General features: G+C 38.4%; 1 protein-coding gene across 1 annotated transcript in view; it reads right to left on the bottom strand.

Annotated features, from left to right (window-relative positions):
• Nucleotides 1-25,237, bottom strand: part of Vps11 (vacuolar protein sorting 11) — a 457,238-nt gene that overhangs the window by 197,502 nt on the left and 234,499 nt on the right. The window contains exon 17 of the mRNA XM_090408066.1: nucleotides 6,830-6,935. Coding sequence (XP_090264192.1) covers nucleotides 6,830-6,935 — 106 coding nt within the window. The remainder of the gene's footprint in view (nucleotides 1-6,829; nucleotides 6,936-25,237) is intronic.

Raw genomic sequence — 25,237 nt, 5'->3', positions numbered from 1 at the left:
GAAATAAAGCGTGCAAGTATACAATTTATCTGTAGCGACACTGCTCAACGAGCAGTGTCAGATTCACTTGTTAAGTGCAATGGCAAGCGCAAACAAATATCGGCGAGCCTAGCTGCAATTGGCCGAATGTGATAATTCCGACACTGCGTTAGATCACAGTGTATTTGTTTCGTAATCTAAAGTGTTAATCGAACAATTCCAATTATTAACTATTCGATCAATGTCGAAACATAAGCTGTAACCTTTAACGTGTTGTATTGCATTTATGTAATGCTGTAAGCATTGTTATTATTTATAAACACAAACAAAATTTACTTTTTTCGTTTTTTCTTTGGGATGTTGCAGTGTCGCAGTGCTTATGTACAAGCCGCCACTGTTCAAAATGCTACAGTAATAGGGTGTCAGTGGGACATTATATTAAGCGATACTTAGTCTTTATTTGTGTTGTAAGTCAGCAGTTAGAAATGAAGGAAGTACAGGAAGGTGGTTTCATGTTAAATCTGGTGTCAGATAAGGGTGTACATTATCCCTCTCATTATCTATATGGATCACATTATGAAGGAAAGTGGCATTAAACCTGATATCAAAATTGGAGAAGTTAATATCAGCTCTTTGCTTTATGCAGATGATGTTATACTTCTAAATAAATCCGCTACAAGTCTGCAAGATTCCCTGACTAAACTGAATAAATGTTGTAAGAGATATGGTATGAAGATAAGCAATAACAAGACAAAAACAATGAAAATAGGCAGAAGCATTGAAAATATCAACTGCATTGTGAATGGAGAACAAGTGAAACACTTCAGCTACTTAGGCTCAATTTTCAGTGAAGATGGTAAATTAAATATGGAAATAGACAACAGAATCAACAAAGCTGGTATGGTGGGAAGTCAACTGAATAAATTTATATAGAATAAGAGAGAAATTAGCCAAAACACCAAATTAGCTGTATACAACACAGTGTTCAAACTAGTTGTAACTTAAGGATCTGAGAGCTGGGTCAGAAATAAAACACTTGACCAAAGACTAGAGACTGCAGATATGAGAGTCCTGAGAAAGATCAGGGGCATGAACAGATGGCATCAATGGCAATATCATATTAAAAACGAGGATATTAGGAAAGAGTTTGACATTGTCAGCATCCAGGAATGCATTAGCAGAGCTAATCTCAGGTGGTATGGTGATGATGAAAAATGGTGGTGAAACATAAAATGGTATGGATTTTTCGAAAATAGTGAGATGTCGTGAATGCAGTATGTATGCTTGGGGAGAGAGATTGAAGATATTTATGTTGAGAGGATGAATAGAAGAGATGAGAGAGTTTTGGTGTGTAAGAAGTTCAGAATAGTTATGGATTATAAGATATCAATGAATGTAAGTGGTAGTGGGCAAAAGATCGTGAATGTGGCTATGGGGGGTGGAGTTGATGGTTGCTGAGTGGTTGAGCAGACAGCAGGGGAAAGTGGCGATGAGTTAGCGATGCTGATTGATAACAATCAGCATAGATGGCAGCGAGTTAGCGGCAGTAAGACAGAGGATGAAGAAAACAGTGAAAAAAGCAATTTGCATAAATGGCACTGAAAAACTAATAGAAGTTATTCAAGCAGAGCTGGTAAAGATGAGGCATGAGATTAAATGTATGAGGAATGAACTGAGGAGAATTACTGATTTGCATGGGAATGTGATGATGAATGGCATGAAAGATTTGAAAGAAATATCAAATGATTTGAGAGCAGCAACGTATGGAAATTCGACGAGAAGAGGTGTAGTGAGTGCAAAGGTGCAGAAGGTCTGCTTTCTGGGAAGTAGAATGAGCAGGGTGGTTGAAGAATTGGATAAAAGGAGTATGTGAGCAAAATAGTTGGTAGTGGTATGAATGATTTCACTGGTAAAGAAGAACGTAAGGAGAGATGTCATAAGGATGTTAAGGAGAGTGAAATATAACAGTGTGGGAGATAAGGTAGTCAAGAGTATTGCCCAGGTATGATAATAATGAGTTGAGAAGGTGGGTGAAGATTATGAATGGTATGCTAGCAGAGTAATGTGAGGAGAAACCAGTTCATTTTGTGAATTTGTGGGATAAGTTCGGGGATAGATACAGCTGTATAAAAGATATGGGCTACATTTAAATGGATTTGGTGCAAGTCATTTGGAGAAACTGTTGCTGCAAAAGAAAATGTCTGAAGTGAATTTAAGACTAAGGATGCAAGAGGTGTTGTGGAAGAGTAGGAGAGTAAGGTAGGCAACTTTGTGAATAGAAAGATGAGTGGCACGATTGAAGAGAATAAGAAAGAAGGAACACAGAGTGGACAGGGGAACACTACGTGAAAAGTGTAGATGATGGTTCCAGGAGTGTGTGTGTGTGTGTGTGTGTGAGTGCACAAGAAAGGATTAAGATAGTCAATGATGTGAGGGGTGATATTTAGATCTGGGGAGGCATGTAATATCAGTGATGATAGACAGAAGTGGACAAGGGAGAATGAAGAGGAGTTCATGTCTAAGAAGTGGGGTTAGTTGGACTTGTTAAAAAACAGAAATGAGTTAGTGCATATGTTTACAAATGCTAGAAGTATCTGAAACAAGGGGAATGAAATTGTAGTGTTGATAGAGTTCATTCGCCAAAAAATTGTTGGTAGACATGGTTGAACAAGGTTGACATTCTGACAAGAATAGAAATGGAGGGATATGTAGTCTTTTGTGATGATAGACAAAGCGAAAAGGGAGGAGGAGTGTTATTGATGATGGCAGAGGAGTTGTGCCCATCTAGGGTGAAGATGCAAGGAGCAAATACAAATACTGACAGTGGTTGCAAAGCAATAATGTGAAGTGGAGGTGGATGAAATGTTTAGTAGGGTGTTGCTATAGACCTGGTAATGTAGAAGGCAGTGAGAAAGCAATGTTTAGACAAACTGGTCTGGCTAATAAGAAAAGAGTGATCATTATGAGTGATTTCAAATAATTTAAATATATTACTATAAAGGAATATAGACTTGAATAAAGAGACAGCATCAGGAACCAAAGAGAATGAATTTGAGTTTTTAAGGGATAACTACATTTTGCAGTACGTAACAGAGGCCACACGTGGATCGGTGGTCTTGGATTTGATTATCTCATCAGAAGATATTGTTGTGAATGAAGTGTCACATCTTCCTCCAGTTGGTGAAAGTGACCATGAAGTGATCACTTGGGTGGTGGCTAGCCATATCAGGCCTTTTGTGAAAAAGAGTTATATGTGGAACTACGAGGCAAGTGATTATAGCAAACTCAGGAGGTAGAAGGAAATCAATGCTGCTTGGTCTCCACAGGAAGTATCTGGCAGAGGCAATGACTGATCATATTTCAAAGTTCAGGAGATAAAATAAGGAAGGTGTAAAATGGGTGATTGAAGAAGTAAAGCATGCAATCTAGAAGAAAAGGCATTGTGGAGGTAGCACAAGATGAGTGAAGATAATCAGTTGCATGAGGAGTAGAAGAGCAAGCAAGGAAGGTAAGTAAGGGCAGCAAAAGTGCACTATGAGCAGCAGTTAGCAAAAGATGCTAAAAGATATTCTACAGTTTTTTTAATATGTGGCAAGTAGAAGGAAGAATGATTATGGGAGGATGATATTGGTCAATGATAATGGGAGAAGGATAAACACTGAGGCGGATATAGTAGAGGTGTTTAATAAGCAGTTCATTATGATATTCCATCCTTGTGATTGTAACATACTGCAGAATTGAGAACAGTTGGAATGGTGGAGGAACCACTGATGATGAGTAAGCAGGAGGTATATGAAGAATTGAGTAAATTTGATGTCAACAAGACCATGGGAATTGATGGTATATCATTGTGTCTTGAGGGAACGTTCCAAGGAGTTAACAACAGCTTTAATGTACATGTTAAGTGCCTCCGAAGCGCAACTGGAAGAATGATGGTACGTTGCACCTTTCGATTGGAAAAGGCCTAAGTTCAATTCTCATCATGACGGGAGGAATCTTTATATGGATGTTTTCAATCGAAGGCAAGTTAGCCAATCTCATACAGAAGTAGCAGGGTTTTTCTCCAAGGAACTCTGGTTTTTCATCCCACATACAGACAAATCGGGCCTTCAGAAAACACGCAATTTACAGACAAAAAAATACTAGCTGTGGCGGTAGTGGGCAGTAGATGGCTGGTAGTAGAGGTTCGGTGTAGTGGTGGAGACGGAGAGTTGTACAATAGGTGTCCTCTCACGATGAGTCTTCAGACTAATTGGGGGCGTCACGAATAATAATAATAATAATAATTTTTAAGATTAGCCCAGATTCCCTGAGTCTTAGATTAGCCCAGATTCCAAAGGAGTGGAAAGATGGTGAAATTGTTCTGCTTCATAAAGGAGGGGATGATAAGACAAAGGCTTCAAATTATAGGCCAATCTGCTTGTCTGGAGTTGTTGTCAAAGTGGTGTAGAAGCTAGTGAGGATAAGGATTCAGAACTGAGCGGGATGCATATACAGTAGTATATTTAGATTTTGCAAAGGCTTTTGATAGATTACTGTATGACAAACTAGTAGTTAAATTGGAACAGATGGAGTTGGATAATGTTTGGATAAATGTTAAAGATACCAAGCTATTTTAAACCTGGTTTTACTCCATTTCCCAAGTAAGCAAACAGACAAGTAAGTCAAGTTTGCACCTACAAGTATCGCAAGTCTAGGTGCCCTCACACATAGTGCAAGTGAAGGCAACTCGTGGTAAAGGTGGATAAGCTCTGATCACTATTCTTAATATTTACCCTTAATGCAAAGCACATCTCCTGGAGGAGATGTATGATGATATGTATTAAGGGCAAGGGGTCACTACCCAGACCGGTTTCGACATTTATTGAGGTCTCATCAGTGGGAGCCAGGCTAGAAATACCAAGATTTTAGTAATAAAGAGATTATAAGTATTTTACCAGAACAAGTTACCATAAGGTGTTTTAACCTTATTAAATAAAAATCTCAGGATGAGAGATAGATGTAGAAAGTATTTTACCTTGGGTATAATAAATGTTAAAGATACCAAGCTATTTTAAACCTGGTTTTACTCCATTTCCCAAGTAAGCAAACAGACAAGTCAGTCAAGTTTGCGCCTGCAAGTGTTGCAAGGCTAGCTGAACCTGCACGTAGTGCAAGTCCAAGGGGAGGGGGGGTATTAGATTTGTGGTAATCCATAGATATGGGGTGGTTTACAATGAATTGGCTTTATTTTTTTGATAATTTCTTTTGGTCAGGAAGTCAACTTTTTTCAATAATTTGCAAATTTTTTTCCTTTGAGACATATGATCTATAATTTGGTAAGTAGAACCATCGCATTTGTTATAATCCTCTTGATCCATGATGACTGTTGCATTTCCCTTATCAGCTTTTGTAATAATAATATTTTTGTTATTATGTGGTATATTACTTTTTCGTGGTTTAGCCTTGTTTAGGATGCTTGTTATTTCTAAATTATTAGCCATTGCAGGTGGAAGATTGTAGATGTCCCATTCTACTTTCATCATGATTTCTAATTTTGGATTGTGTTTGGGTGTAAATGCAAAGTTAGCCCCAGACGAAGAGCATTCTTGGCTCCTTCAGTAAGTATTTACGATGATAAATTTATGACCACACAGTCTCATCGAAGTTGTGGTCGAAACAGGATGTTGGTGATGTAGGATTTCATATTTCTTCAAGGTGTCTGCTTTTAACTTTTGTGAATTTTTTTTTTTTTGCTGCAACTTCGGAAATGTTATGCAGGATGGTCCACATTTCAGGATTTAAAACATTAATTAGTTCATCATGTAGAACAGTGATAGAGCTGTTTAACTTACTCATCTTTATGTGAGTAGTGGCAATTTGTTCTCAGAGAAGTGATAAACTCACCCATCAGTAAATATGATGTTCCTTTGCCAAATTTAACTTATCTTTAAATTTGAGAAATGCTGAAATAATATCACTTTCACAGCATTGTTTGAGGAAGGATAACCTGTTCAATTTTCTGGACAATTTCAGTTTCAACTTACTGAAGGAGTGTACACTACTTTAAACATCCATCTACACATAATCCCTATCTACACTCCATGCCTCAATCAATCAACTACGCACATTTACTTTAATGATATTGATGTCTATAAATTTCACATGTACTAAGGCCAATTTGCCTGTATGCTGGATGAAAAACCCAAGTTTCTAGAATGAAAATTCTCTGCAACCTCCATACAAGATTAGCTATCTCACCTTCAATTGCATAACCCAAATAAAATTTCTCTCATCAGGACAAAAACTGAACTCAAGTCTTTTCCATATGAAGAGCACAATGTCCCACTGTTTTTCAGATTGTACTAGGGAGGTGCTTAATTTTCAGTAACCAATCTACCAAAGTGAATATCTTCCTCCAATGAGCGGCAGATAAACTGGCTAAATAATCATGAAAAAAGGAAAGAAAAACACCTCCAATTTCTTTTATTTGTACAGAGAGAAAAAAAAAAGAAAAAAGAAACAAAAGCCCAAGTCAAATATGTATAATGCAATGCTAACATAAAGTTATTTTTTAAAAATATAAACAATGAAACCTTTGCTTGCTTTCAAATCACACATTAAACAAAGTGATTATTATCTACTCATATATTTAGACAATACTATATATATATATATATATCAATGAATTTGAAGTCTAATAATTAAACTTTTCAGAAATAAGTGAAAAAAATTACCTGGTTAATAAACAGTTTTCTAATCTTTTTTTTTTTTTCCATTTTGTACATTTTTACTGACATATATAATAAGTCACTTACACTAATAATAAATCACCTTTTATAATTAATATCTCATAGAAGTAACAAAGTACCTGTGCTTGGATGATAGTCGGTACATAAATATTTGAGCAACTTAGTTGTCTGTTCGGGAGCATTATGAATCAATATCTTTCCATATTTCTTCATGTTTTTTTCTGCCTGCATAAAGAGTTATTCAAGTTATAATACATATAGCTTTCAACTAAATGAATACTATCATATTGTTGTTATTATTATTGTGTGGCACCTCCAAAAAATTCAGACTCATCATGGGAGGATACTCGTCCACACAAACCATCATCTATAATTATACCTCCATCTATACACAACATATCTGTATCTATTTACTTACACCAAAATCAGACATAAAGATTCCCAAATCTGGGCAACAAAGTACTCCAAGAACAATTTTCCAATGCTATGTCCATCCTGCATTATTTTAATAAGAAGAATGTTTATAAGAATGTGTTCATTATACTGTTCAAAACAAAGCACATATTTCTCAGCAAAATTTTTATAAATTACCATAGAGATAAATTCTCTTTATCTTACAGATAAGTTTTAATTACGCTGTTAACAAATGAAAGGTTGTAAACCTATAATACACCTGTATTGTGAGTGGCAACGAATTTTTATCTCGTGGTGTTGCTAGCATGCAAAGACAGATGCAGCAAGTGATGTGAGCTGTTAAAAAAGCATAAATTTTAGTAGTGAGGAAAGATAAAAGATATTGTCTTTATTTCATGACAATATTGATATTTAAGTTTGTGCTATTTGAAATGATTTTTTTTGTATAATTGTGTGGTATTTAGTTAAGATTTAATGATCTCAGTATTGTCTCTACATGTAGCGATTACATTAAACATTTGCAGCTGCCAGTTTCAGTACCAGCCCTAGCCGTCCCCCCATGTAAAGACTGCATTATTCATAACCCAGTCAAAGATTTTGTAGCTTGCTATGCATGCAGTATGTACATGTCCATTGTTTAAGGATGTGGCAGGTGCGAGATGGGAATGTGTATGTGTATGTGTGAATGTGCATGAAATGCAAGGCAATGGGAGGTGCAGGGAGACACGAGTCTCAATCTCGGGATTTAGCAGCAGTGGTGGTGGAGATAGTGCATCCGAAATGGGTGGTTTTCAGTTTGTCGATGCTAGTAATGTGTTGGAGTATGGATAGAATGTTAAAGACCTACATATAGATTTAGCCTTGGATAGTGATGCGGAAAGAGAGAGTTTGTCTGATAGCCATTTTTGCTGTTGTGAATGGCAATTGAAAGCAGAAAAGAGAAACAGAGCGGCTGTGTGGAGTGAGAAATAGAACTGCTGAGAAAGGAGATAGAAGGAATGAAGACTGAGTTGAAGAGGATGAATGAAGATTTTGGAGGATAGCTAGTGTGAGATGAATGAGACTAGGTGTAAGAGAACACCATCGCACAGCAAGGGAGAGAGGAAGGAGAGACAGTGGAAGAGAGGAAATTGCAGAAAGATAAGAGTGTGGAAGCAAGGGATAGAGAGATGAGAGGGAGGAACTGGAAGCCATAAGAATCAGAGATGAATGAGAGAAGGATGAATGAATCTATTCAGTGTTATGTATGGAGATTTGATGATTCGGGGGGGGTTGCAGAGTAGAGTGCCATAGGAGTGCTTGCCTGTGTAATGATAGAGAGTGTGACAATGGCAGTTAAGAGGGGTAAAAGTGTGGAGAGATGATAGTAATGGTTGAAACGAATGACCTGAGAGGTAGTGTGAATCGAATAGCATGAAATTTGAGGTTGATGTTAGACATAGTGCAGTAGAAATGTGTCCAAGGAAAAATAATGAGTATGTTGCCCTGGAATGATAATGCAGAGTGAAGGAAAAGGGCAGTGATGACAAATGAGCAGAAAAGGGAGTATGTGTGTGGAGTACGTTTGAGAATAGAAGGGAGCTGTATGCAAGAGATGGATTGCATTTGAATGCAGAAGGGTGCAGGCATTTGAGAGACTTGTTTTCTTTGCAAGTGAATGTGTTGGGACAGGTAAACTAGAATTGCACAGGTGGAATGTTGAAGGGATGGCCTCATGTGAGGAATAGTGGTCTGAGAAATGAGAGGTGTAAACTATATTACAGAGCCAGGTGGAATATGAGAAGAATAATAATGACTGGAAAAATGCTACTCTGATACTGTTATTTAAAAAAGGAGGCAAAGAACTATAGACCAATTAGTATTCTATCCAATCTGTACAAAATTCTCACAAAAGTAATAACAAACAGGTTAACTCCTCTCATAGACTCAAAATCAACCAGTAGAAAAAGCAGGATTCCATAAAGGCTTTAACGCAATCGATCATATTCATGCAGTAAAACAAATAGAAAAAGCAGAAGAAAACCAATTGCCTTTCTGTTTAGCCTCTATTAATTATGAAAAAGCATTTGATTATTCCATCAAAACTAATGCAATAATCAAAGCACTCCAGAATCAGGGAGTTCCTGGAGAATATATGGATCTCCTCCAAGAAATATACCACAGTGCAACAGCAACAATCCAACTTCAGAAAAGTAGCAGTAAAATACCAATTGAAAAAGGTGTCCAACAAGGTGACTCTCTATAACCCAAAATCTTCAAAGCAGTTCTTCAAGAAATATTTAACAATATAAACTGGACAAGCCTTGGTATAAAAATTAATAACAGATGCTTAAGATATGCAGATAACAATTAAGATATGCAGATGATATAATTTTTGCAAACGCTGCAGAAGACTTTAATATAATGATAGAAGACCGATATCATGAAAGCAGAAAAGTCGGTCTAAAAATAAACAGAGAAAAAACTAAAATCATGTTTAATCATTTTTTAACACCAAAAAACATAATAATAGACAACCATTTCTTGGAAAGAGTCTCTTCATGTACATAGGTCATCTCACTGATCTAAACTCTGGACTCCAAAAGGAAATAAATAGGAGAGTTCAACTTGCCTGAGGTGCATTCAGAAAACTGAAAAGCATTTTTCAAAACAATGATGTCCCACTCTGTTTAAAAAGGAAGACATTTAACCAGCGTAGGTTGGTTTATAGTTTATTTGGCACAAAAACTACAAAGGTCATACTGGGCCATACTAAAGGTTACAACATTAGCATTTACAAAAAATTGTAAACAATATGTCTGTACAAGAATCTAGTTTCACAAAGCAGCATCTCTAGGTAAACAGAACTGCTGCAGAGGACACAGCAACACACAAGGTCAGAGGTTATTACAGTAGTGCAAAAATAGTTAACAAAGTTAATACATAACATATGAAACACTAACCCAAGGAATGCAGTATCTACATATGTAAAATTATACTAGATGCATTTATAGCAGTACAAAAATAGGCAAAAAGGAATTATTATACAATATACATGGATGAAAATTAAATTTAGCAATGCAGTAGAAACATAATTTAGAATACATATAAACAGAATTACTAGAAAGTACACAAATAGGTAAGATATCCTACAGCACTACATGATTATTCGAAAAATAAAGTAGTAAATAAGATGCATACACAAAATGTATGTTAAGTGATGCAGTATCTACATATAAACAAAATTACTGCAGAGGTTTCAGCAGTACATAAACAGATAACTATAGGTTATCATATGTATATACAAAAGAAGTCAAGGAAAGCAGTGTCTACATCTAGTAAGATTACAACAAACATTATTATATTAATACTTAAAGAGTCAGAAAGGATTTATTATACAGCACTGATGCATAAAATTTAAGTTTAGCAACTTTGGTATTTATATATTAACAAAATTACAGAAGGGTGATACAAATATACAAGATCAAGGCCCATGGTAATACATAATTGGTCAGATTTAACCTAATGAATAATATATATGTAAAAAAGTTAAGCAAAAAAAAGTATTTACATATAAACAAATTTATGGTCAAATGTGTTTGTACAAATTAATTCTTTCTAAAAAATTAAAAACCTCGTGCAATTTGCCTGAGTCTGCTAGCATTTCCCTGAGTGTATATGGCTTGGTTAGATAGGTGAAAATTTCATTCCTCTCTTGTGTAAATTTTTGACAATCTACCAGAATATGATGAACAGTGAGATGTGCTGTGTTGCATTTTTCACATATGGGAGGGTCATCAGCTCTCAGTAAATGAGAATGCGTAAGGTGACTGTGACCTATGCGGAGCCTAGCAAGGACAATCTCCTCCCTTCTCTTTGTACGTTGACTAGAATGCCAGTGTTTAATTTCAGGTTTAATGTTATATAATTTGTTTGTTGATGTTTCTTGCCATGTTAACTCCCACTGAGCAATTAGCATTGATCTTATAAGTTGTTTGTATATGGAACTGTCAAATAGTATGTGGAGAAGGTATGGGCTGATTTAGCAGCTGAATCTGCAGCCTCATTTTCTTTGATTCCGATGTGGCTGGGAATCCAGCAGAACTTAACATCGAAATTAAGGATTTTCATTTTGCGAAGCAGGTGTAGCACTTCATAAAGTACTGGATGAGGATTATACATAGGAGAGGAGATAGCCTGTAAAGAGTCTGTATAAATTATACACTTTTGGTAGCAGTTTTCTTTTATATGCACAAGTGCAAGCTAAATGGCATGTAACTCTGCTGTATAATTACTGCAGTCTGGTGGGATCTGATTTGAGATAATAATGTCAGGAAACACAGCAGCACCGTCAGCAGAGGTGTTAGTTCTTGAACCAAGCATAGATGGGTAAGAAATCAGTGTGTGCTGCTCTGTGTGCATTAAACAATAGCAGGTAAATGGATGATGGGGTATAAGATTTCTGTAGCTGACAAAGTGAGAGGTTGCAGGTTGGTGTGCAAACCTGCCATGGAGGAATGCTGTTATGTTTAGTGTAGCTAATTGTTGAAAATTTATTTATCACTAGGTTAGACTATAATAGATTTAGTTTAATCCTTTATCCCAGTGAGAGCAAACAAAGTTTGCGCCTGAAAATATCTTCAGGACTAAATATAGTGTTGTACTATCTTATCCAGTAAGTAGTACAACACCAAGGCAACTCGTGGCAAAGGTGGAGCAAGCTACCAGGCACTTCTAAACCCAGTGTCTCCCATAATGCAAAACACATTTCCTATGTGGATATGTATATGTATACTGTTATGCATTAAAGGGATTGGCCATCTACCCAGACTAGTTTCGACCTTTATTGAGGTCTCTTCAGTGGGAGCCAGGCCCAGAGCTGGAGATACCAGGCAGAAGCAGTAGCAAGTCATCTGTGCCTATGGGAGTTGCCAAAAGGTTTATCACCTTTTTTAAAAATTTTACTCTGGATTTAGAGAAAGATGTTGAAAATTTATTTATCACTAGGTTAGACTATAATAGATTTAGTTTAATCCTTTATCCCAGTGAGAGCAAACAAAGTTTGCGCCTGAAAATATCTTCAGGACTAAATATAGTGTTGTACTATCTTATCCAGTAAGTAGTACAACACCAAGGCAACTCGTGGCAAAGGTGGAGCAAGCTACCAGGCACTTCTAAACCCAGTGTCTCCCATAATGCAAAACACATTTCCTATGTGGATATGTATACTGTTATGCATTAAAGGGATTGGCCATCTACCCAGACTAGTTTCGACCTTTATTGAGGTCTCTTCAGTGGGAGCCAGGCCCAGAGCTGGAGATACCAGGCAGAAGCAGTAGCAAGTCATCTGTGCCTATGGGAGTTGCCAAAAGGTTTATCACCTTTTTTAAAAATTACTCTGGATTTAGAGAAAGATGTTGAAAATTTATTTATCACTAGGTTAGACTATAATAGATTTAGTTTAATCCTTTATCCCAGTGAGAGCAAACAAAGTTTGCGCCTGAAAATATCTTCAGGACTAAATATAGTGTTGTACTATCTTATCCAGTAAGTAGTACAGGGAGACACTGGGTTTAGAAGTGCCTGGTAGCTTGTTCCACCTTTGCCACGAGTTGCCTTGGTGTTGTACTACTTACTGGATAAGATAGTACAACACTATATTTAGTCCTGAAGATATTTTCAGGCGCAAACTTTGTTTGCTCTCACTGGGATAAAGGATTAAACTAAATCTATTATAGTCTAACCTAGTGATAAATAAATTTTCAACATCTTTCTCTAAATCCAGAGTAATAATTAATTTTTAAAAAAGGTGATAAACCTTTTGGCAACTCCCATAGGCACAGATGACTTGCTACTGCTTCTGCCTGGTATCTCCAGCTCTGGGCCTGGCTCCCACTGAAGAGACCTCAATAAAGGTCGAAACTAGTCTGGGTAGATGGCCAATCCCTTTAATGCATAACAGTATACATATCCACATAGGAAATGTGTTTTGCATTATGGGAGACACTGGGTTTAGAAGTGCCTGGTAGCTTGCTCCACCTTTGCCACGAGTTGCCTTGGTGTTGTACTACTTACTGGATAAGATAGTACAACACTATATTTAGTCCTGAAGATATTTTCAGGCGCAAACTTTGTTTGCTCTCACTGGGATAAAGGATTAAACTAAATCTATTATAGTGTAGCTAATGTTGTCAACATTTATACTAACAGCTTGCACAGTTTCTTTAATATGCATACCAAAAGGATGTATAGCAGTTTGATGTGTGTGATATTGAGCTTCCCAATGCAGAGAGAAGATACTATTCCATGTAGGGTGATCTGGGAGAGATTTTATTTTTAGGGCGTAATTAAGAGACAACTGCTTCCATCAAAGTGATAGAGCCGGTTCATTTGCTTCTAAATAAAGACTTGGAGTGGGTGAGGTGCGAAAGAAACCAGTAGCTATCCATATACCCTGATGATGGATGGAATCCAACCATCATAGGTTACACTGTCTTGCCGAACCATAAACTTGGGACCTATAATCCAGCTTTGAACGTATAAGTGCACGATAAAGATGGAGCAATGAAGCTCGATCAGCACCCCACCCAGTAGAGGATAGAGTGTGAAGGAGGTTCAAAGTTCTTTTGTACTTTTCTCTTAGTTAACGAATGTGTGCTAGAAATGCGAGTTTTCTGTCAAAGATGAGTCCCAAGAACTTGGTTTCTGTAGTTACTGGAATAACATTAGGTCCCATTCTTAGTTCAGGATCTGGGTGATGAGTGCATTTTCAACAGAAGTGTACACAGACACTTTTTTCTGTTGAAAACCTAAACCCTTTATTAAGAGCCCACAGAGAGACATGATCAATTGCTTGCTGAAGTTGTCTTTCAATTACCTTCATGTTATGTGAGTGACAGTAAATTGTGAAGTCATCAACATATAGAGCATTGTCTACAGTGGGAGGAAGCTGTTCAATGATTGAGTTGATTTTAATAGCAAAAAGGGTTACACTTAAGACAGAGCCTTGGGGAACACCTTGTTCTTGAAGATATGGTCGAGATAGCATACTTCCCACTCTGACTTGGAAAGTTCGTCTGGACAGAAAGTTTTTAATAAATATAGGGAGGTGTCCTTGGAGACTTATAGAGGTCTTTTAATATGCCATATCTCCAGGTTTTTCCATGTCAAAAAAACTGAGACAAGATGTTCTCGCTTCAGAAATACATCTCTTATACAAGTTTCTAACCAAACTAAATGGTCTAAAGTTGATCGATGTCTACGGAAACCACATTGTGTATTGGAAAGAAGACTTGCTTTCTAAATACCAGAGAAGTCTGGCATTAACCATTTTCTCTAGTATCTTACAAAGACAGCTGGTCAGAGCAATGGGTCGATAATTATTTGCTTGTGTTGGATCTTTTCCTGGTTTTGGGATAGTAATGACAATTGACTTATGCCAAGAATTTGGAAACTCTTCCTCTGCAAGTATTCTATTGTATAATAAGAGAAGAAGATCCATAGAAGATAATGGTAGATGTTTTATCATTTCATAATGGATGTCATCAGATCCTCCTGCACTAGGGTGAGATTGTAGGAGAGCTCTTTTTAGTTCCTCCTTGACAAATGGCTGATTATATGGCTGAAGAATGTTGGTAGAAAAATTTAGCCTTTGTTTCTCTTGCTGCTCTTTCAGTATTAAAAATTCTGGAGAATATGAAGCTGTTGCTGAGATTTTAGCAAACATTTCTCCCATAGTATCTGCAACAGCTTTGGGATCAGCAAGAACACTTCCATTATAGTCTAAGGTAGACAAACAATGTGTACTACATCTGCCTTTCATTTTCTGGATTTTATCCCATACAATTTTTGGACTGGTCATTTGATTAATTGATGTAGTAAATTGGATTCATGATTGTTTTTGACTCCGAAGTCTTACAAAACGTGCTTTGGCTCGAGCACGCTTGAAAGTTATTAAATTTGATGTGGTGGGGTATCTACGAAATATGTCCATGCTCTGTGTTGATCTTTTTTGGCTGCCTGACATTCTGGGTTCCACCAAGGCTTTGGATAGACTGGAAATCGAGATGATGTTTTTGGGATGGAGGTTGTTGCTGCCTGGACAATGCATTCTGTTATATATTTTACAGCTTCATTGATAGGTGTTTGACTGATGGCATCAGCATTAAATTTTGCAAGATGAGAGAAAGTGTTCCAGTCAGCCTGGTCCATTTTCCATATAGGTATCCATGTGGGTGAACATGGTTCCTGTGAAGACATTGTACAAAGAACAGGAAAGTGATCACGTCCATATATGTTCTCTTCAATGTCCCACATGAGCAGTGGAAGAATGGAAGGGGAACATGTTGTAAGATCAATTGCAGAATATGAACAGGTAGGCATATGGAAGAAAGTATTGAGTTTATTATTTAGAAGGGAAAGGTTATTATTATCAAGAATTCTTTCAATGATTCAACCTCGTTTATTAGTGTTGGCACTACCCCATAGAGTATTATGACCGTTAAAGTCACCCATCAAAAAGTATGGGTTCAAGCAGTTGCGAGATAAAGTTATCAAGATCAATTTCGTTTAACTCAGCATTTGGTGGTAAATAAATTGAACATATTGTAATAAGGAATCCCACAAAGCAAATCGCTACTGCTTCCAGAGAAGTATTAAGTTGGACCCGATGGAAAGGAGTATGACTGCCCACTAGGATAGCTACTCCTCCATGAGCAGGACCATCTCCAGTTCTATCCTTACGTACAACAGTGAAATTCCTAAAGGTATGGTCCTCATTGGGTCTTAAGTAAGTTTCCTGATGTTGCAGAAACACAAACATTAAGGTTTGTGTTTCTGCAACAACATCTTGATATCGCCAATATTCTGGCAGATCCCACGACAGTTCCACTGTAAAAATTTTCTTATTGTCTTGATTTTATTGACTTGTCTAGTTTTCGAGAGGTTGAGGGCTTACCTTTGTCAGATTTATATTTATGCACTGTTTTAGGGAGGTGTGGACGGCCAGTGTCCATCTCATCCTCTGGTAGAGTGTTCAAATAAACCACCAGAGGTGTCTGGTGGTTTATCTTTGAGTGAAGTCTCCACCATAATTTTTTTGACAGGTGAGTTTTCATCGAATGGGATTATTTTTGAAGTTGTCTCTGGAGTAAGGACATTGGTCTTGTGATTAATGGGCTCAATAGAGAAGCACTTGCAATCGTAAAGTTCAGGTATGGTGAAATTATTCAAATGGTGGAATAGACATACATGTTTGAGTTACTGTTGGCACTTTTTTAATTGTTACTTTTTCAGCATAAGAGGATCGTAGAAAAGGTGTAATGGTGGCCAACTTTCTTTTTGCATCCTGATATGTTATGTTTTGTTCTGTTTTAATTTTTTGTATCTCTTTTTCATCTTTCCATTTCTGACATGGATGAGAGTATGCTGGATGATCTCCCTGACAGTTGACACATTTAGCTTTTTTTTCACAGCGAGATTTATTTTCATGTTTCATGTTCTTTACTACCACATCGGGCACAGGTAGTAGAATCACGAGAGGCAGTTTGAGCATGTCCATATCTTTGACATTTAAAGCATCTCAGTGGGTTACGGATGTACATTCTAACAGGACAGCTGAGATACCCTTCTTTTACAGATGTCGGAGGCCTAGGTGTATGAAAAGTAAGGATGATGATCTTGGTTGAGACCAGGCAACCATCCCTGTGTATCAGGATGCACTTCACACCTGTCACTCCTTGATCTTTAAGCTCTGAACATATCTCCTCATCAGGAATATCAAGGAGATCCCATTCTGATATCACTCCTCGACTGGTGAGTGTTCTTTCTCATAGATAGGCTTATACGTTGGTTATGCATTATTAAAACACTTAAGGAATTGAACAACGTAGTTAAGGATATAAATTAAATTATACTTTAATAAATATTTTCCGATATTCCGGCAATGTCACATTGCCATCTTCTAAAGGAACATACAAAAAAAGCACGTGCACGTAGGCACTACAAACACAGTAACTGGGAATGAAGAGATGAAGCTATTGGTCTCCTAAAAGTCCTGATGGTGCCCTCTAGCGGGCTAAGTAGGTGTTCTTGGCCGTTGGGCTGAAGGTCTGCTGATGTAAGCTTCCCAAATTTGGGGCAGTCGCATACAACCAAATTTATTGAAGTTTGGAGAATTTCTTAGGGCTGAGGCTGATTCCATAAATAGTCTTTCGTATTTGTATTTGCTATGGTGTATTACTGTAGCTTTCTTCCACCGTATTCTGTGGCATGTATCCAGAGCATGGTCCGCAAGACCAGAATGGCTGTATTTGTGAAAACGGATGTAGTCCTTGTGTTCAGAAATTCTGATATTCGCTGTCCTGCCTGTTTGGCCAAAGTAAGACAGTTTACAACTGCAAGGGACCTGGTACACACCAGATAGGTCTAGGGGAAGTGGTTGGTCTTTAGTGGAGCGGATAAGGGATGCCAATTTTCTGTAAGGTTTGTAACAGGAGGTCAGGTCATGTTTTTTTAAGATTTTGGTAATCTTTTCCGAGGTGCCTCGGATGTAGGGAATGGTGATGGATTTAGAGTAATCCTTGTTGTGGAGGGGGTGAGGGGATCTGTGGTTTGTAAGTTCTAATATTTTTTGGACTTTTTTTGGGGGGTAGCCATTGGCTGAGAAAGTGTTGACGATGGGATTTAGTTCAGTGTTTAGGGCCAAGTCATTTGAACAGATTAGTTTAGCCCTGTTGTATAGTGTTTTCACTACTCCATATTGTTGTGAGGGGGGGGGGGGGGATTGTTGGTGAATGTATCTGCCTGTATGGGTGGGTTTTCTGTAAACTGAGAAAACCAAGGTTCCATTAGGCTAGTGGGTGACTAGTGTGTCTAGGAAAGGGAGGCTGTTTTTTTCCTCTTTTTCCAGGGTGAATTTGATTCTGGGGGTGTTGGTTGTTTAAGTGTGTTAAGAAGGAGAGAAGTGTTTCAGAGCCATGTGGCCAAATAGCGAACACATCATCAACGTAGTGAAGCCATATGGTTGGTTTTTGTGGGGCAGAGGCTAAGGCTTTTTCTTCAAAGGTCTCCATAAAGAAATTGGCCAAGGGTGGGGAGAGTGGTGAACCCATGGCTGTCCCCTCTATTTGTTTGTAGAATTTTCCTTGCCAAACGAAATAGCCTGAATTCATTGTGAACTGAAATAAGGCTGAGATATCGGGAGAAAATTTAGCTTGGATTAGCTCTAGAGTTTCCTTGAGTGGGACATTTGTGAATAAAGAGGAGATGTCAAAGCTGACCATTATGTCAGTATGTTGGAGTGTAAGGTTTTCTATGCTGGCTTTGAAGTGAGCTGAGTTTTTTATGTCTGATGGTGTGTTGCCAGTATAGTGTGTGAGCTCTTTGGCCAAATGTTTAGTTAATTTGTATGTGGGGGAATCAATGCCATCCACTATGGGATGTAATGTCACATTTTCTTTATGTATTTTTGGGAGTCCATAAATACAGGGGGGGGGATAGAGTTAAATGGCTTTAATCTGTTGGTAACTTCTATAGGCCAAGAAGTGACTCTCTTAAGGAGCCTGTGAAGTTTTCTAATTTGAGAGTTGGTGGGATTGTAATTGATGGGGAGGTAAGTAGCCCGATCTAAGAGAAGAGCATTCAGCTTACCTGTGTAGTCCTTTTGGTTAAGGACTACAGTTGCGTTTCCCTTATCCACTTTGGTGATAACTATTTCTTTATTATTCTTCATTTCCTGTAGAGCTTTATATTCCTTGTTGGATATGTTGGATTTTGGTGGGACTGCTTTGGAAAGGACACAAGCTACATCCAGTCTCACACTGTTGGCAACTTGATGTGGAAGGTGGCGGATTCCGCATTTGATCTGGATCATAATATCCTCACTGGGTATTTTTTTGGGAGCAATCACGAAGTTGTGGCCACTTGACAGCGCGTTGATTGCTTCAGGCTTCAGGGTGACTGAAGAAAGGTTGATTACAGTATTGGTAGCAAGTTTTGGAAGGACGGTAGAGTTCTTTTTTAATCTTTCGAATTTTTTCATCTGTCGGCCTTGCATTTTTTTAAATTCTTTTTTGGCAGCGGTACATGAGACGTCACGTAAAATCGACCAAAGTTCGTGGTTTAAAGTGCACGAAAGCTCATCTTCGACGGCACGAATAGCTTCGTTAATGTCCGCTAAGAGAAAACGCGTGGCAGTGATTTGTTCGCGTAGTAACGCGTAGCTGGCGCGGTTATATATTCGAAGAGTTTTTGAAACAAAACGGTGCTTGAATTTCACAAGTACAGCCATTCTGGTCTTGCGGACCATGCTCTGGATACACGCCACAGAATACGGTGGAAGAAAGCTACAGTAATACACCGTAGCAAATACAAATACGAAAGACTATTTATGGAATCAGCCTCAGCCCTAAGAAATTCTCCAAACCTCAACAAATTTGGTTGTATGTAACTGCCCCAAATTTTGGAGGCTTACATCAGCAGACCTTCAGCCCAACGGCCAAGAACACCTACTTAGCCCGCTAGAGGGCACCATCAGGACTTTTAGAAGACCAATAGCTTCATCTCTTCATTCCCAGTTACTGTGTTTCTAGTGCCTACGTGCACGTGTTTTTTTTGTAAGTTCGTTTAGAAGATGGCAATGTGACATTGCCGAAATATCGGAAAATATTTATTAAAGTATAATTTAATTTATATCCTTAACTACGTTCAATTCCTTAAGTGTTTTAATAATGGTGAGTGTTCTGTGAGATGTTACTGCAATTTGTATTCCACCCATTGTCGTTGCTCTCAGCAATTTCTCGGAATGTTGTTTGCACATTATTATCCACTACGATATCACCAGAACGCAATTTCTTGACAGTTTTGGGAGGTCCTTCCAGTCCTTCTAAACCTTTTTGGATAAAGAAGGGTGACATTTTTCCCAATTGGTTTTTCACCTTTTGCATGAATTATTAAAAAGGTTGGTACATTTATGTTAGTATCCGATATCTTTTGTTTCTTACTTCTGTTTCCATATGCTGTGTCTATATTATCAGTACTTGGTTGGGACTTTGTTAGGGTCCCTGAAACATTTGAGGATGAAGAATTCATATTTAAGAAATTTTTAATTCGGCGGCAGAGCTCCCTACCCACCACGGAGCCACACATGGACGCCCACTACCCGGCAAGCAAAGACTGCGCTCAGGAGTGGAACGTCAGGGCTACCCTGGATGCTATATGGCACTGCAGCAGGTCTAGGATCCCGACCCCAGACCATGGGGTAAGAGACTTACTGCAACACCGTTGACCCTTGCAGGCAAGCCCACTAGCCAATTGATTCTGGCTGGGCCATCCAGGACCACCTGGTCTTGCCGAAGCAGGGGCTAAAGTAGTGCAAGACTACCAGGATCCCCCTTTCTGGATGTCCACGGGTCGCACCACACGTCAAACACGGAGTTGGATCCCAGTGATGGTGGTCTGGAAAAAGGATAATGAAAAAGACTCAGGAGAAGTAGAGCAAACAATACGGGAAGAAAAGCAAAGAAAAAGAGGAAGAATGAAAAGAGCCAGTACCATCACTGGGAGGTCCCCTCCACTACGAACAGGTGCTCCACATGGAGGAGTTTAATCAGTGTATACTTCCAGTCATCACATATGGTTGTGAAACTTGGTCTCTAACAAAAGCACTGGCAAATAAACTAACAACAACTCAAAGAAAAATGGAGAGGTTGATGCTAGGCATCACATTAAAAGATAAGAAACGAAACACCTGGATAAGAAGCCAGATTCACATCACTGACATCATTCTTCACCATAAGTGACTAAAATGGAAATGGGCTGGACATCTATCCAGAAGAGAAAATGAGCGATGGACCACCATACTAACGAACTGGATTCCAAAAGAAGGGAAACGAGGCCTAGGACATCCTAAAAAGGTGGAGTGATGAACTGTCAAATTTTGTTGGGAAAAATTGGTCAACCATTGCCAAGAACAGAGAAAGGTGGAAAGAACTGGAGGAGGCCTTCGTCCAGCAGTGGACAGAAAATGGCTGAAAAGAAGAAGAATGACTATAAGAAGACTGGCAATAGACTGATTCTTCTATATACAAATGCTAGGAGTATTAGGAATAAAGGAAATGAGTTTGTGTCATTGATTGACTCAGTCTCTCCAAAGGTTGAGGAGGATGTTCTAACAGGGAGAGAAATCGAAGGGTGGTGTAGCATAATTCGGCAGGATAGGGAAAGTAAACATGGAGGGTTGAGTATTACTCATGATAAAACGTGAATTGTGTGCTCTCAGGGTGGAGAATCTCAGTGGAAATAACACTAATGGCCTTGAGAGTATATGGTGTGAGGTGGATGTTTAGTTTAGGACAAGATATTTAGTAGGATGTTGCTACAGACCATGGAATATAGATGCCAAATTAGTCTGGCAAGTGCAAAGTGAGGAATCTTTATGTGCAACTTCAACTATAGTGATATAAACTTTGCAGAGGAGACTGCATTCAATAATAATCATGTCAGTATGTCAGTGATACTCAGAACGTCCGATTATCACTGACATACTTACCTTCCCCCCCATTGGTGTAAGTATGCCATCCATGCCTATTCATCCTCCTGATTGGCAGATGAATAGGAATGGGGAGTTATCAAAACAGAAGGAAGTTATGTAGATTATTGAACAGGTAACTATCACACACTTAGAAACCAGCTTGCAGCAGTGCAATGGATGAAAGAATTTAAAGGAAGAGGGATCATTATTGCATGGGAGATACTTAAGAAAAAACTGATGAGAGCAATGACAAATTGTATACCTTGAGTGAAGAAGATAACACAATTTGGAGTCAAAAAGGATGACTCCAAAAGGTCAAAAGGAATAAAAGGGGATTTATAGAAGAAAAGGAGATTATGGAAAGCATATAAAGACAGAGGTGGAAAACAGTTGAATAAGGAATATGAAGCTCAGGCTAGGAAGATGACTAATATTGCAAGGAGAGAAAAATTAGAATATAAAGGAGACTAGCATTGCAACACCTCAAGGGCTCACTTTAGTGAGTATGGGCGTGGCAAACCTGAGGTACCTCATGCTGGACCAAGCCTTACTTCATGCAATATACATCTGTAACATAATCTGCAGACTGGTCCCTCCACTTTTTTCCTTCTTGCAAATTCCACCCAATGCAATTAGAGTATTTGAGGGCTGGGGTGAATCTTTCCTATTTTACTATTTCATTTCATCTTATGTGGAAAGGGCCTCTGCAACACTACCACTTTCTTCTTGGAGTGACTTCACTCCAAAATGCTAATATGATTGTGCCTCATAATACATCTCATGCTGCATCAGTTGTCGTGCAGAATAATCAGAGCTGCATTCAGGGCTTAGGCAGAGGATCCTGTTTGAGAAGTATATTACAGTCTCCAACAAACGTCAGTGATATTGTGAATGAGGAACACAGGAAGTACAGGATTATTAGAAGGGAATTTTACATAGGCACAGGGAATATTAAGGATCTACAGATAAGTACTCTTGAGATTGTCTGTAAAGAGATGGATAGGTATAAAATTGACATCCTGGGAATTACAGAGACCAGATGGAATGGAGAGGGTCACTTCAAAAGACAGGATGGTAAGCTAATAGTTTACTCAGGTGGTGACTCAAAGCATCATGGGGTAGCTGTGATGCTGAAGACAGCTCAGGCAAGAAGCCTGAGTTGGTTATAACCTCGTTAATGATAGGATACTTTCTATTAGATTTAAGGTTCAGCCTACCAATGTATCAATCATGGTAGTTTATGCACTCCACATTGATAGGCCTGATGAAGAGAGTGAGAATTCTACAAAAACTTACAGACTGTTTTGGACTGCCTACCAAGGAGAGACATACTTTACATCTTAGGAGACTTAAATGCAAAAATGGGAAAGAGTATGAGAGTTAAGCTACAGTGTGGCATGTTTCGTCTGGGTGAACATAACACCTGTGGTGAAAGACTGTTGGAATTTGCCCATGCTAACAGATTAGTTAGTACCGATATCTGCTTCCAAAAACACCCATGATGGACCTATACTTGGATATCTAACATTGATAGGTCAAGGTACCAGATACATCCTAACTCTCCAACGGTGGAAGACAAGCATATCTGATGTGCATACTTGTCTTGGAGCAGATTGTGGTACAGACCATCAGCAAATAAGAGCCAAAGTAAGACTCCGAAAACTTCCATGTCAGGAACACCTCACTAGACTGGATGACGGAGTATTTCCTAGTGGATTCAGAGAATAAACATCAACTCAGTCGGATGATTTTTTGGAGACCAAAGAGGAGAACTCACCAGAAATGCTTTGGGAAGGAGTCAAGATGATAATACAGGATACAACCAAGAAGTATCTGGGTCCAATAAGAAGACCAAGAGACTGTTGTGTCGGAAAAAGTGCTGATTCACTATTGGTGAGTCATCCTGCTTCCGACCCAACATACGGTAACGATTAGATCTAAGGAGAAGGACATACTTATGCCTCCAGAAGAAAAGCTAAAAAGATAGTGTACGTATGCTCACTCAGAAGTATGTCTAACCATCTTTAGTTGTAGATATTAAGTGATTTTGAGAAGCCCATAATTAAAGTTGATAATGTCTGTGTAAAAATTAACAAGGGAAAATTATGTATCTGTACTGAAATGTTATTATTAGATGTATATAAATGATATATGTATTAGAGCCCTGTCAAAACAGTTCGGAGTTGCGGTGACCAATCGGCAGCCGCTATGAGCATGAAGTAGTCATCGAGAGAGGGCGCTCGCATTTAAATATAAGGCCCGGCGGGAGATTCAATCCCTCTCTTGTTTTCTGTTCCTGCGTTCCTGATCCAATTCCTGGATAGTTGTGGAAGCCTACCGCCGGTACCCAGCAACAATCTCCCAGTTGCTGTACATGCCGCGCCGAGTACACTAACCGAAGGAATGAGGTCGGAATTCCAGTAAAGAGCTGTTGGTTAGTTATGCCAACGTGTAGTCAGCAAAAGGTGAACCGTTCGAAGAAAATAGAAGTAAGTCGCAGATGCCATGAGAATACGTGGTGAGAAAACGCAGAAGTGTAATCAAGGAAGTCTCAGCAACTCCGTGAAAAGACAAGAATGGTGATGTACAACTTTTCACACTCATTTTTGAATAGTAACCAAAGAAGGAATAGGAAGAACCAGGGAATTAAGGAGCTCCACACAATTAACTTTCATATAATGCCTAAAGGACTGTGTTTGGACTAATCTATCTATGTCTAATAAGCTAGTGCCACTCTAAGCTTATGCTGAGAAAGGAACCAAACCTTCAAACTGTTTATTTTGGAAGAAACATTTAAGATATTATGTTAGAAATTAGCTTGAATATTAACTAAGTTGGGGGGGGGGATAAAGCCAGAGCATAAATAAGAATATTATCCCATGTTAAAAATGCAAGACTGAATATGTCTGATATGCTCTACACAAGGATTGTATATAATTAGTTGCATATGTTGTTTTACATGTGGGAACTGAGTAACTCTGTGTTATATTAACCGAGTCTGAACACAGTAACACAAAAGAAAGCGTGGGACTGTTAGAATAAATTTAGGAGTAGATATTTTGGATATCCTAACATAAAAAAAAAAAAAGGGGGGGGGGAGTTCAGACTCTTTAGTATTGAAATTACCATTTAAAGTGTATATACAGGGTGTTCGGGATAAATTTGACAGTTTCGTAAGGAAAAAGAAAATCTTCTTTGTATCTATTAAATTTAATGAATTGACAAAAAAACATTACAGGCAGAGTTAATTACAATACTATCAACACGATTTACTCAAAATAACCACCATTAGCATCGATCACAGCTTCAATTCTGCTTCGGAACCTCGAACAAGCTGATGCTACAGTCTCCCTGGGAAGGGCCGCAAAAACTGTTTTAATTTTATCCATTAACTGGGCTTTTGTATTACTGGAAGTGCGATTGGTGTCTTTTTCAACTGCGCCCCATACAAAATAATCCATGGGGTTAAGGTCTGGGGAGTTTGGAGGCCAAACATTTGGACTGGTGAAGTCGTAGAAATTTTCAGACAACCATTTTTGACTTTTCCCAGAGGTGTGGCAAGGGGCCGAATCCTGCTGCCATACATACGGCCTACCATTGGCTA

The sequence above is a fragment of the Typopeltis vanoorti genome, chromosome 18, assembly GCF_054136105.1.
Source record: "Typopeltis vanoorti isolate ZY-2024b chromosome 18, IOZ_Tvanoo_1.0, whole genome shotgun sequence".
Lineage (NCBI taxonomy): Eukaryota > Metazoa > Arthropoda > Arachnida > Uropygi > Thelyphonidae > Typopeltis > Typopeltis vanoorti.
Note: the sequence above shows the minus strand (reverse complement) of the source record. Positions and strands in the feature narration are given on the sequence as shown.